Below are 12,830 nucleotides of genomic sequence, written 5' to 3'. Positions count from 1 at the left end.
GAAGAAAAACACAGAGGCCAAAGGGTAGATGGGATAATATAAATTAAGAAAAGTGGGCAAGAAACAAGCCAAGCTAAGGTTGGGCGTTTATAAATAAGAATTAGACACCATATGTGATTATTTGGGAGCTGGGTGGCAGGCCCCACAAGAGAGTCCAAAGAGCTAACATCATATTACTACATGTAAGCACTTATGGAATACAGCATAGGAAGAGTTTTGATATAAACATTCCATCTCTATGGTTCAAAATGATGAGTCATAACTGGGTATGGTGAGGCTCACCTTTAACCCCAGCACTTAGGTGACAGGTGGATCTCTGTGATTTGAAAGCTAGCATGGTCTGCATAGTGAGTTCCAGGACAGCTAAAGTTACATTAATAGAAACTCTTTTCTCAAAAGCAAGCAAGCAAGCAAGCAAACAAACAAACAAAAAACAGGAACCACAAGGAAACTTCAAATTATTAAATGCACAGAGGAAACAGCCAAATAATAACTTTCTAAATTCTTCTTTTGATTTGTTTATGAGTATTTTGCCTGCATGTAAGCATATGAACCATGTGAGTGCCTGGAGTTCAGAAGAGGGTGTTGGATATCCTGGAACTGGAAACAGGGATGGTTGTGAGCCACCCTGTAGGGGCTGGGGACTAAACCCAGGGTCCTTGGCAGGAGCATCAAGTGCTCATAACCACTGAGCCATCTCTTCAGCTCCTGATAACTCTAAATTCTACTCTTAAATAAATATACTATTATGGTTTGAATGTGAAATATACCTCCCAAAAGCTAACATGTTTGAACCCATGATTCCCAACTAAAAGTACTGTCTGGAAGGCTGTGAAAACTTTAGGGAGTGAAGTTTCACTGCAGGAAGTGGGCCACTGCAGTAGGCTGTAAGGGTTTCTAATTTTATGTGTTTTGGTGGTATTGTTTTGATTTAAAGAAAAAAAGTCAATTAAGAAAGCACTAACAAGAATCAGGCGACATAGCTAGCGGATTTGAAATGTTATAGCCTGGTCCTACTTCCTGTCTGCTTTCTGCTTCTTATTCTTTTGAGGGACGAGTAGTCCCAGGGAGCCCTCTCCTCCCAGAGTTAGAGCCACTCGTCCTACCACGGTTGTCTGGCTACGACTGAGTCAAAAAGCACCCTACGCTGCTTTGTCAGAGCAGTGGGAAAACTAACACATATAAAGAAAAGAACCAAAACTCACAACTAGAGAAGAAATGTTTCCATAAATATAAACCCCTACTAGTTAAAAAATAGGTTGGTCTTACTTGGGAAGGGGAATAATCTCAAGTTTATAAAGACTATGCAGAGAAAGGGGGTATATTTTACAATAACCATTAGTTAATAGAACACTAGTGACTGAGGGGTCTTTTGAGATAATTTTGAGATTTATCCCAAGCAACCAAGAGGAAACAACCTCAAAAAGTCCCATAGGCAGTAGCAGGACCAATAATAGACATCTCTGCCCCTTCCATAACTAGATGATCTCATAGTTTTATGAAAAATAATGACTATCTGGTGGTATTTATTCACTTATACCATTATTTGATACTTGGTATCACTGAGCATTACAAATACTTGAAAATTACAGAAATGGCACTTATCCCTATTATTCTTATAATAAAAACTGTGAGCAATAATGTAGAGAAGTCTAAAAGTATTTAAAGTATCCATAATGATAAATATTTAAGATACATTATAATCTAGGAACTTTAGTTACACAGTGGGCTATATATTATAATGTGTGTGTTTTAAGCAGTTATGCTATGAAAACACATAAGGCCTCTGTAGATAAGTTAGTTTATGCTGCCCAGGGAAATACTTTTAGTTTAATAATAAGCATGACAAAAGGTCAGTAAGAGCCTAAAGCTGGACAGTTAAGGCATTGGTGATAAACTTTATGTGGACAAAGTATTACACTGAAATTTGTCAATAAATGCTGGAACACATGCAAGGTGTTTATAAGGTTCCACTTGGAAGACTTTACAGTAAACCAACAAGCTCTTCTCCATATCGGAAAAATGGAACAGTCATTAACTAGAGTGGCTCGTGATGTGATACACTGACAGATTAAGCAGTACAAAGAGAAACACACATATCAAGGCAATCATTGGACCTTCCTTCCAAACCACATAATTAGCCCTCTGGAAACAACAACAAATGAAACCATTTAATAGGCACAACATTGTAAATACACTAAAAACTGACCAGTACTTAATAATGCTTACTGAGAAGTATTAGAAGCAAGTTATTAAAGCAGAATTTAAGAGTATTATTGCTACTAACAAGAACAAGCTGTTTCTACCTTAACACATTTAAAGAACCATAGAGTTAACACATGTGAGTCACCACCGCCGATTCTTCCCTAGGAGGTGAGCACAGAACTATATTCAGGAAAGCTTGTCAAAAATTCTGTTGGTATGTGTCCCCCTCCTAAGTCCTAGGGCATCTTTTCACTATGTTGAGTCAATATTAGAAAGCATTGCTTGGGAATTCAAGTTAATGACCATATTTCACTAACTAGTGGGCAAAAAAGATACAAACAGAGGAAACAAAAGGACAAAGTTTGTAAAAGATTAACAAGTAAGAAATAGCAGTAAATAGAAAACAAGATCATAAGAGTTCAAGAAGTAACAAAAACTGATCTTTAACTATACTAATGAATTATGTGACTATAGCCTTTAAAAACATTCATAATTTTAATAACAACTTAAAAGTGTAACATTAAAGAAACATTAAATATTAAATCTTTTAGGATAATTACTTTTAAAATATACTAATTTTACAATAAAAAGACTGATCCAATCTCTAATCTGTCCTGTATATAGCTAAATACATCTATACAAGAGAAATTCTATCAATTATGTATGAATTAACATGAAAGTTGGTAGTTGAGAATATTTGTACTGCTGTATGAACAGTAGTGATAATACTATAAAGATAACTTTTTATAGTATCTATAAAGATAACTATTGGACTCCAAGTGGCCAAGTTCTGTCCCTAGGCCCCACCTCTAGACTGCTCTGACTGCTAGGCCTAGTACCTAGAGGCATAGAATTGGCCAGTCCCATCTCCAGAGTACTCTTAAGGGCGTAAAAACCAAGCCAAACCAACCAACCAAACAAACAAACAAATAAACAAACAAAATCCGTGACGAGGCCACAGAATCCTAACAATCAGAATCCCACCAATATCTCAGCTTGTCCCAAGATCAGACTACTGAACCCCAGACTATCCTGAAAAGGTCTGCCTCCCAAGAAACCTGCCTCCTATGCAGTTCTTTGCTGCTTCTCTCCTGTGCTGAGGCAACCACCCTCTTATATCCTTTCTAATAAATCTCTGGTGTGAGGTTTGTTGTGCAGTGTGACTTTGTGGTATTCCTTGGCTTCTGACTGCCAGGATACCTGTTGCGGGAGGTCCTCCCACTCCTCCAGCCAATAGCCGCTGAGATACCAGCCCATTGGGGCGTGGTCTCTCTCCCTTTAAAAAAGCAGCCACTTCCCTCTCCTCTCTCTCTTCACTTCCTGCTCCGCCGGTGACTTGACTTCCTTCCTGGTTACGCAGAGGGCTGACAGTGATCTGTAAGTTTTTTCCCCTTTAAATAAATACCACCCTATTAATCATAATTCCAAACTGGTGTGGCATTGTTTATGACTTACGTCTACAGATACCTATCCCCTCAGAGATGTGACACAGTTACAATGTCTTTAAAGAAACTAAGGGCTTAAGCTTTTAAGATGGTTCTATATTAGCAATATATAATAGGCATTTATAAATAAAAATCCCCAAATTTAGTATGTATTCAGGAAGACTTTAGCACAGATTCAACAGAATCAAGGCATTTTAAAGACAAGCTTTTCAAAGGAGTATAACAAATGCATCCATTAACAGTTACCTATTTAATAAACAAATCAAGTGAAGATAATATTGCTCAGGTGGAAGTTCCATCCCAAGTCTCCTCCCCGGGAACTGCCTCAGTCAACACTCTATCTCCAAAAAAGCCCGCCAAATGATGACCCCTTCCCAGAGATGCTCAAGACCATTCCCACAGGGTATTTAAATTGCATCCCAGGGAACAAACACATGGTTTTCTAGTCTTCCTTTTCTGGCTCCTCTCTGAGGGGCTAGAAAGCCATCTGGTGATGGGGAAACTCAACCAATCACATCTGGTTAGGGTGTGGCCGCCTGGAGCCCAGATAGAAAAACCAGAGATGTAGATGCGCGGCTCTCTCTGCACGGTGCTTGCTGGACCATTTTGGATTTTGGACATCCCACTCTTGTAGCGTTGAGTTCCCCCTTTTCAACTACTAAAATATAACTGTTGTTTTTGAGCTGGTCTGGCTATTTATCATACCGAACTAACTCGCGACAATCTGGGAGTGTTGTTATCCATTAAACCTGGGATTTTTCTAAGTCGGTTTGATTGGTCTGATTTGGATTATTGCGTTGGTAGAGAGGTTTATCAGGGTGTAGAAACTTTTCATCTGGAGGTCCCATGGAGGAGGCTATTTCTCCCATTGGTCCAAGGCACATGGTGGAAAACACCCTTTTCCCCACACCTGCTCTCTGCCAGGCTAAGATTGGCTTTGTCTAGGTAAGTTCCAAGTTCTAAATCATAACCTTAGAGGCCCCGGGCCTCATTTTCGGACTGTCCTGCCAAAGACACAGTCTGCCAGGCTCCTGACCTGTTACAGGGACAAAGAAAGGGCCTGCCTTGTCCTGTGAGATTCCTTTTTCAGGAGACATCCTGTTCAAGGTATTTCTCACACCCTCTGGGTTTTTTGACCCAAAGTCTACCACAATGGACGTATTAGACTAGGCTATGGGTCTCAGTATAGACTTGCAAAATGGTTATCTACAACTTGAGGCCTGATCCCCAAATGTCCTTGGGTGGCCTGTTACAAAATCTTTTTAAATTGGGCTATCCAACACTGTACATCCTTGACACCTAAAACTTTTTGCTGGTGTGGAAACAATTAAACAACCCCCCCTTATGCTCATGGTCTCTGGATGCTGGTTCTCCTGCTCCCCTCCTCAACCCCCTTCCCCACTTCTCTCACTGTCTGCTGGTGTGTGCATTTCTGGCATGTGATCAGGTCACTCTGGGCTTCCCACTCTGAGCTGCATGGGCAGTTTGTCCTTACGTTTCTGTTCTCCCTTACAGCATCAGCTCATCCGGCCCTCAATGGAACTACCTGTGTGCTCACCTGGCTTTTGCAGTCTACTCCAGGATTTTTAAGCTGTTTTGTTCGTCTTTCTGTTAATATATATGTGTAAATAATGTGGCCACAGTATGCTTGTTTTATGTCTGTGTATATATGTGTGCTTGTTTTAAAATCTGTAAAACTTATAGGTCCAGATTACTACAACAGCTCTGAAAAAATACAAATACATGAATAACCACTATCTTTGGTTGAAGTCAAAACAGAAACCTCAGCATCATCTCTGGTAAGAGTACCCATGGATGCTGGTCCTACCAAGGAGACAGTCCACCTCCAATATCCTTTGGCTTACTAAAATATTCTTTCTAATTGTCTTGCTTCTATACGCTTTAACTAACTGGGTAAACTATATGTCTAAATTTAACTTATATGTCTAATTTAGATACACCTGACAGGTAATTGTACCCTGATTCTTAAGTATCTTTACAGATCCGACAGTATGGCATTTAACAAAAGAGCTTCCTATGACAGAGAGAGATGCCAGCTCCTGCACCACCCTATAGCTCTTCCAAGAAGATGCACGGTTGTGAAAGACCCTGCCTGGAGGCTTGCCTTTGGGTATGGCAAAGTCACCCACACAGCAAAAAGCTGCCTCATCAGCTTCCTCGATATATACTGGGAGATCAATTGTCTAATCCTGCCAAGACAGGCAGACTGAACCTTACCCCCACAGAAAAAAATCTGTCAGGCCTCCTAGGATTAGCAGCTAAAGGCAAGTACTGCTTCATCAAAGGCCACAGAAAGACTTGGGATTGCCTGCGTAGCTGAAAAAAGCTGTCTCACTTCTGCTCACTTACTTATCCCTCTCCAATCTGTCTAATGGCAATTGATGACTTAGGGTGCTGGTAGCTCATTACTTCATTATTTAAGTTTCCTGCTAAAGGACAGACAGGTGTGCCTCTTTCATAGGCTTCATAGTACAAAATTTAAAAGGTTTCAGGTGTATCTTCAGAGGTTCAGAATTTCCAATTTTCTTTAATTGTCTTCTAAAATCTTCATGCTTTTTAACCTAAAGCCCTAGCCTTTTGCTGTGACACCAAGACATAAATCTGTTCCAGCTGTCTTACAGAAACCTGCAGGTTCCTTGAAAAGTTCTGCTGCTGCATCAAGAAATCCGGTCTAGTGGAAACTAACGGTCTCCAGAGTCTATTTTGACCCCACCCATTTTCAAGCTTATTTTATACATCATTACTCCTGCCTGGGCCAAGATCAATCTGCAGTGGGTTCTCCAGATAATACCAGCACCTATACCAGCTCACCAGCTCCTGGGACTTCACCATTGATATCACCTCTCCAAGCTCAAATGGGCACCCAGCAACTGAAATCTGGTTTTAAAGGGCATATCTGCTCTCATCTCATCCATTCACCCTTGCCTCTCCTTTACAACCAGGCACTTCTCCATCCCATTCTTTCTGGCAGTTCACAGGGCCTGTAATAACAATCTCTTTTTTTCTACTAGCAACCTGCCTTCTCAGCTCCCTCAAGGAACAGATGCCTTGAGGTCTCCAGGATGGTAGTTATTGGATGCCTCACCATCCACACCTCCCGCTGAGCATGAGCCCACAAACTCCCAACTCTCCCCTCCCCCACATCACTCCATGCCTGAAGGAAGTAGCCAGAATTGAGCCAATGCTCCTATACCCAAAGTTTGGAAATGTTTGAGTTAGGCTACAGCCCCTAACATTCATATATCCAAAGAGTCTGGAATGTCCAAGTTGAAGTTCCATTCAAGCCCCTCCCCTGGGAGTTGCCTCAGTCTAGACTCCATCTCTGAAAAAGTCCACCAAAGGATGACCCCTCCCCAGAGATGCTAAAGACCACGCCCACAGGGTATTTAAATTGTACCCTAGAGAGCAAACATGTGGTTTTCTGGTCTTCCTTCCCCAGCTCCTCTCTGGGGGGGCTGGAGGGCCATCCGGGAGCATTGGTATCCAGTAATTTTTTTTTTCTAATTCGGTTTGATTTAGTCTGATTCAGGTTACTGTGTCAGTGGAAAGGCTTATAGGTGTGCAGAAACATTTCAAATATACTGATAGGTCGTACATGCCATTTTCCCCCCACATTTAAGATAATGTAAGTCTTAACTTAGACAACAATGAAGACACTAAGAGAGACTTACATAGATCTAATCTACATGGGAAGTAGAAAAAGATAAGATCTCCTGAGTAAACTGGGAGCATGGGGACCTTGGAGGAGGGCTGAAAGGGGGAAGGGAGAGGCAGGGAGGGGAGCAGAGAAAAATGTAGAGCTAAATAAAAATCAATAAAAAAGATTAATATCTTAGATTTAAAAAGATGTGTAAGTTTTATAAGTTATTTTAAAAATCAGCAAAAGAAGAGAAAAGAAACCCAAACCCTATTATTTTCAGTATGTGAGTACTGAAAAAGTACTTTATCTTAGGGGATGTTAACATTATTGATCTTGATTACATTATATTTCAAAAGGCTGGCAAGCTGCATGGGTTTTTGTTGTTGTTTCCTAACATAATGAAATAACTTTCCTGATAAAGTTCTTTTAGAATGAATAAAGAGGTAAGAACTTCTAAGACAAAGCAAACACTGACGACCACATATTATCAGCACACATTTTCTAGCACAGAAAATTGGAAAGAAACCAGGTTTACCTCTACACAGGCTTTCATCCCTGAGGCTGCAGCATAGTGAAGGGGTGTGTTCTTTTTGTTATCAACAGCATCAATAGCTGCTCTTTCATATTCACCCTGGTCAAGCTTTGCTCCTTTCCATCTTAAGATCATCTGCAGACAGTCTGCCCTCCTGCAATCATCTTCCACAGGGCGTGCTAAACGGGGATGAAGGGGTCCTTCAGATATCATGATTTGAGGCCCCATACACAACAGGTGCATAGATGTTTCATTGTGCACATTCCGTTTATTGGGGTTTCCATCTCTACCAAAGAGAAAAGTCCTAAAAGGAAAAGGAATGATAAAAACAACTTTTTCCAACCTAAAAATACAGAGAAGATAACAATTTTAAAAGTAAGTTGTACTTCAGAACTAAAAATCCAACTTCTATTGAAGTGTCTGTATGACTAATTAATTCAATTAAGAAGACTGGGAGCCGCAAAATGGCTTAGATGGTGAAGAGCTCATCACACAAGTCTGACAGTCTGAATTTTGGGCACAGAACTCATGGTAGAATGGCAGAACTGACTCTTCAAAGTTGTCCATGAGCTGTGGCACATGTATGACTGTCCCATACACAAGAAAAATGAACTTTAGTGTTTATAAAGTATATGAGAATAAAAATAGAAAAGGGAAAGGAAGAGAAAAAAGAAAGCAGAAAGAAGGAGGGGGATAGAGGATGTTCTAATCCAAAAGAGTACTTTAAAAAAATTAACAGAAATAAAAAAATAAAAGAAAAGCTCTGACATGCCATATGAATCAAGGAACCTCCAAAGAGGCCACTGAGTTTATTCTTTTGTTGGCCACCTACTGCTGGGCATGCAGCAATAGATAGTTTGTTTCCCTAGTGAGACCTACTTGAAGGAAACTAAAGATTGCTTCTGGATTAGGGATGGGGCATGGTGTCCACTCCTACTTTAGCTTCTAGACACCACAGAAGAGTTTTTCAAAAGACTCCATCTGTCTTAACACATGTTTTGATTGAGCATAGTTTATGAACAAAAAAATAATTTAGAAAATGGGAAGGCAATTTTAAATTGCCTTTTTAAATAGCTGAATACTCATATTTGATACCATACCAAAAGTTTAACAAGTGATAGATTATTAAAGGTTAGTTAAAAATTGTATGAATGAACTTTTTGCAGTGTTAATTAAAAGTCTAATGGTCTGAGTTACATTTAAAACATTTTAATAAATGCAGAACTTTAAACAATCATAAACAAATGTGAAATATATTGATTCACTGAGTTAGGGACACTCTAATTTTATTATATAATAAATTACATTGGTTTTTATCTCTACCAATTTTATTAGAAGCTAAGAAATCAGAAGTTGTCAGGTTGAACATAAAGAATGAGTCTTTCAAAATTTTAGCATTCACTTGAAAGATCAAAGAAAAGAGAAAAAAGAACAAGAAAGTAACACACCAGTCCAAATGGATCTGTCAATCAACTGGTCAAGAAAATCCTCTCAGGAAAAACTGTCTGCTATAGGGAATTAAGAAATAATACAAAAGTTGCCTAAATTATAGAATGATTAGCAGTTGCTTTACTTGAAAGATTTAATTAGTTTTTGAGAAAATGCCAGCCTAGGGCCCCAGTTGTCATTCACCGTTTGAGAATAGTACTGTATTGCAGAGGGCAACAATAAATGAAAAAAAAAAAAACCCTAACTGTCCAAAATGCTGAAAATAAGTGACAATAGAATGCTCAGCCTCCATCAGGATATGGATCAACCCCTGTAAGACTCAGGGAGCATTGCAGAAGAGGAGTGGAAAGAATGCAAGAGCCAGAAGACAAGGAGATATGCAACAAAAAGATATTTTCTGGACATGACATAGCAAATATAGTACTCTTTTCCTTAACTCACTAAAGCTGTGTTGATCTGCACATGACTTGCACAAGATTAAGTTACTCAGTATTTTATCATGGGTAGGAGAAGAGCCCAGGAGGCCCCTTCCCTCCCAGAGGGTTTGTTGACAGATAATGGTCCAAAGGGATTATTGCAAAGCAATGTACACTCTTAAGAGGTGAATGTGAACAATGACCAAAGAGGTCATTCTATAATTTAGGCAACTTTTGTATTATTTCTTAATTCTCTGTAACAGACAGTTTTTCCTGAGAGGATTTTCTTGACCAGTTGATTGACAGATCCATTTGGACTGATCCTTAGGTGAGGGGACACTAATGTGCCACTTTTTTGTTCTTTTTAAACAGAAAGCCCCCAGCTCACTAATAATTCTATATATAGACAGTTATCTATTAATGACCTTCTGGTAAGACCAAGATGTCATACCTATAACCCACAGCGAATCTATGACTCAGATCTCAATTCCAGTAATCAGAATTCTTAGTTTTATAAGTCTCTGATAATGAGGAAGAGCTATAACTAGTGACTGCTAATAGTCATTTTTTTTCCACTTCTAATGCAAAATGTCTTTAAATTAGTCTTAATCTCTTTAATTGGGAGAATACACTGATCTCCAACGGTCCGTTTGACTACTGTTCACTCTGACCCTTGAGAGTATTCTTTTGTAATCTAATCTATTTTCAACAATGCACTCTGGATATCAATACATCCAAAGCAACAAAGCACTATTAGAACTTTTGGTCTGATTTAGAGATAATACAAAACAATCCTATCAAATTATTTGGGTACCCTCAGTTTTAGAAAACTTAACCCAGAATAGTATCATGTAACACAAACATGTCAGTATACATTTTCAAATATCACAAATATTTTCCTTTCCACTGATTACTTAACAACGGGCTGAAGGTAATACTTACCCTAATATTCTATTCATTCCATGTCTAGCAGCATAGTGTAATGGAGTGTTGTGTTGATAGGGCTCTCCATAGGATGTATTTGGATCAAGGGATTCTTTGAGTTGAGGATTATTTTCATATATTTGGCAAGCGAGGTTTTCATCACCATTGATGAGAGCTTTGCGGAATTTGGTGGTTGTATTTCCCATGTTTTGTTTTATTTTCTGATAGGCAGTGGCACTTTTTTTCTTCAGCCACTTCTTGAATACTTCTACATGTTCCACATTCTAATGAAGGAGAAGTAATCAAATTAGTGTGTAACAGTAATTACAAAGCAGTATCCAACATTGCCAATTACAAATATTAATAACATCTGTGAAGCAGATGAAGGAAATAAACAATATTACATGCTGTTAAATTTGCCATACTTTTAACACTGGTCAAATCAACATCTTATTAAATTTTAACATTTTCTCATATAAAGACTGTAAGGTTACACAGCTGTATTTTATCTAGAAAAATTTCTTTTATATATATAAACTTTTCACATGAGCAGGAATCAATTTCACTGACTTTTATGGCTGAGTACATTTGTAATTCATGAGGACTAATTTTGGTTGTCAACCCAAGGACATCAAGAATCAAATAAAACCCAAGCAGCTGGGCACACCTGGGGACAATGTGAGGTGAGCAGACACGCCCTAACACTGGGCTGCACCTTCTGGCAGGACCCCACATAAAAGCACATGGAAGAAGGGAGCTTTTGCTTTTTGCCTTCTCATCTTCACTCCTGCTGGAAAGTCACCTTTCTGTTGCTGAGGTATTCAGCATTAGAACCTACTTTTTCAGAATCCTAATGCAGATGGAAGACAAGCAGCTCTCCAAGAAAACTCAGGCTCACTGACTGAACAGCTAAAGGATTCTTGACCTTCTGGTCCAAAGATAAACTACTGTTGGGCTACAAGAATTAGTCTGTAAGTCATTATAACACCCCCACCCCCCAACACACACACCACATGCACACATGTGCAGGTACACAGTATTCTGTCAGTTCTGTTCCTTTAGAAAACCCCAAATAAAACATAACCCAGTGAATTACAGAAAGCAAAACAGCTACACTAGTCAGTAATACAAGCCAGGCAGTGGTGGCACACACCTTTAATTCCAGCAGTCACACCAGCTGGCTATAGAGGCTGGGTAGTGGTGGTGCATCTCTTTACTCCCAGCACTAGAGAGGAATATAAGGTGGAATGAGTGAGGAAATGGCTCTCTTCCATTCTGAAGATTTCGTAGAGGTAAGAACTCTTTAGTGGCTTGGCTGCTTTGCTTTTCTAATCTTCAGGATGAACCCCAATATCTGTCTCAGGGTTTTTATTATTTGTGCTACATTTGGCACTCAACATTTGGGGGTATGAATTCACGAAAAATCCATTTGCCTACAGCTTTTTTTTATTAAAAATTTCCACCTCTTCCCCTCCTCCGATTTACCTCCCACTCCCCGCAATTCCCTCCTCCCCCCTCTCCAGTCCAAAGAGCAGTCAGGGTTCCCTGCCCTGAGGGAAGTCCAAGGTCCTCCCCATTCCATCCCGGTCTAGGAAGGGGAACATCTAAACAGACTAGGCTCCCACAAAGCCAGTATGTGCAGTAGAATCAAAACTCAGTGCCATTGTCCTTGGCTTCTCAGTCAGCCCTCATTGTCAGCCACATTCAGAGAGTCCGGTTTGATCACATGCTTGTTCAGTCCCAGTCCAGCTGGCTTTGGTGAGCTCCCATTAGATCAGTCCCATCCTCTCAGTAGGTGGACACACCCCTCACGGTCCTGACTTCCTTGCTCATGTTCTCTCTCCTTCTGCTCCTCATTTGGACCTTGGGAGCTCAGCCTGAAGCTCCAATGTGGGTCTCTGTCTCTATCTCCATCCATTGCCAGATGAAGATTCTATGTGATATGCAAAGATATTCATCAGTGTGGCTATGGGATAAGGCCAGTTCAGGCACCTTCTCCTCTGCTGCCCAAGGAACAAGCTGGGGACATCTCCTTGGACACCTAGGAACCCCTCTAGAGTCAAGTCTCTTGCCAACCCTAAAATTGCTCCCTAAATTAAGATATATATTTCCCTGCCCCCATATCCACCCTTCCTCCATCCCAACCATCCCATTCCCTCAAGGTCTCCCCAATCCTCCCCTTCTCCCTTTTCTCTCTC

At 40.0% G+C, this 12,830-nt stretch overlaps 1 protein-coding gene across 5 annotated transcripts in view; it reads right to left on the bottom strand.

The window, feature by feature from the left end:
• The window catches only part of Ankib1 (ankyrin repeat and IBR domain containing 1), a 102,449-nt gene that overhangs the window by 68,489 nt on the left and 21,130 nt on the right, over positions 1-12,830 (bottom strand). For 4 of the 5 annotated variants that reach the window (XM_075953432.1, XM_075953434.1, XM_075953435.1 and 1 more), the window contains exons 2-3: positions 10,651-10,916; positions 7,847-8,147 (exon numbers count right to left, since the gene is read on the bottom strand). In XM_075953432.1, the coding sequence (XP_075809547.1) occupies positions 7,847-8,147; positions 10,651-10,838 (489 nt within the window). In that variant the 5' untranslated portion in view covers positions 10,839-10,916. Of the gene's footprint in view, positions 1-7,846; positions 8,148-10,650; positions 10,917-11,785; positions 11,858-12,830 lie in introns of those variants that run through there. The other variant, XM_075953436.1, reaches the window with a different exon arrangement.

This window comes from Microtus pennsylvanicus, chromosome 19 (genome assembly GCF_037038515.1).
Source record: "Microtus pennsylvanicus isolate mMicPen1 chromosome 19, mMicPen1.hap1, whole genome shotgun sequence".
Taxonomy (NCBI): domain Eukaryota; kingdom Metazoa; phylum Chordata; class Mammalia; order Rodentia; family Cricetidae; genus Microtus; species Microtus pennsylvanicus.
This window is presented reverse-complemented; position numbering and strand designations above follow the sequence as displayed.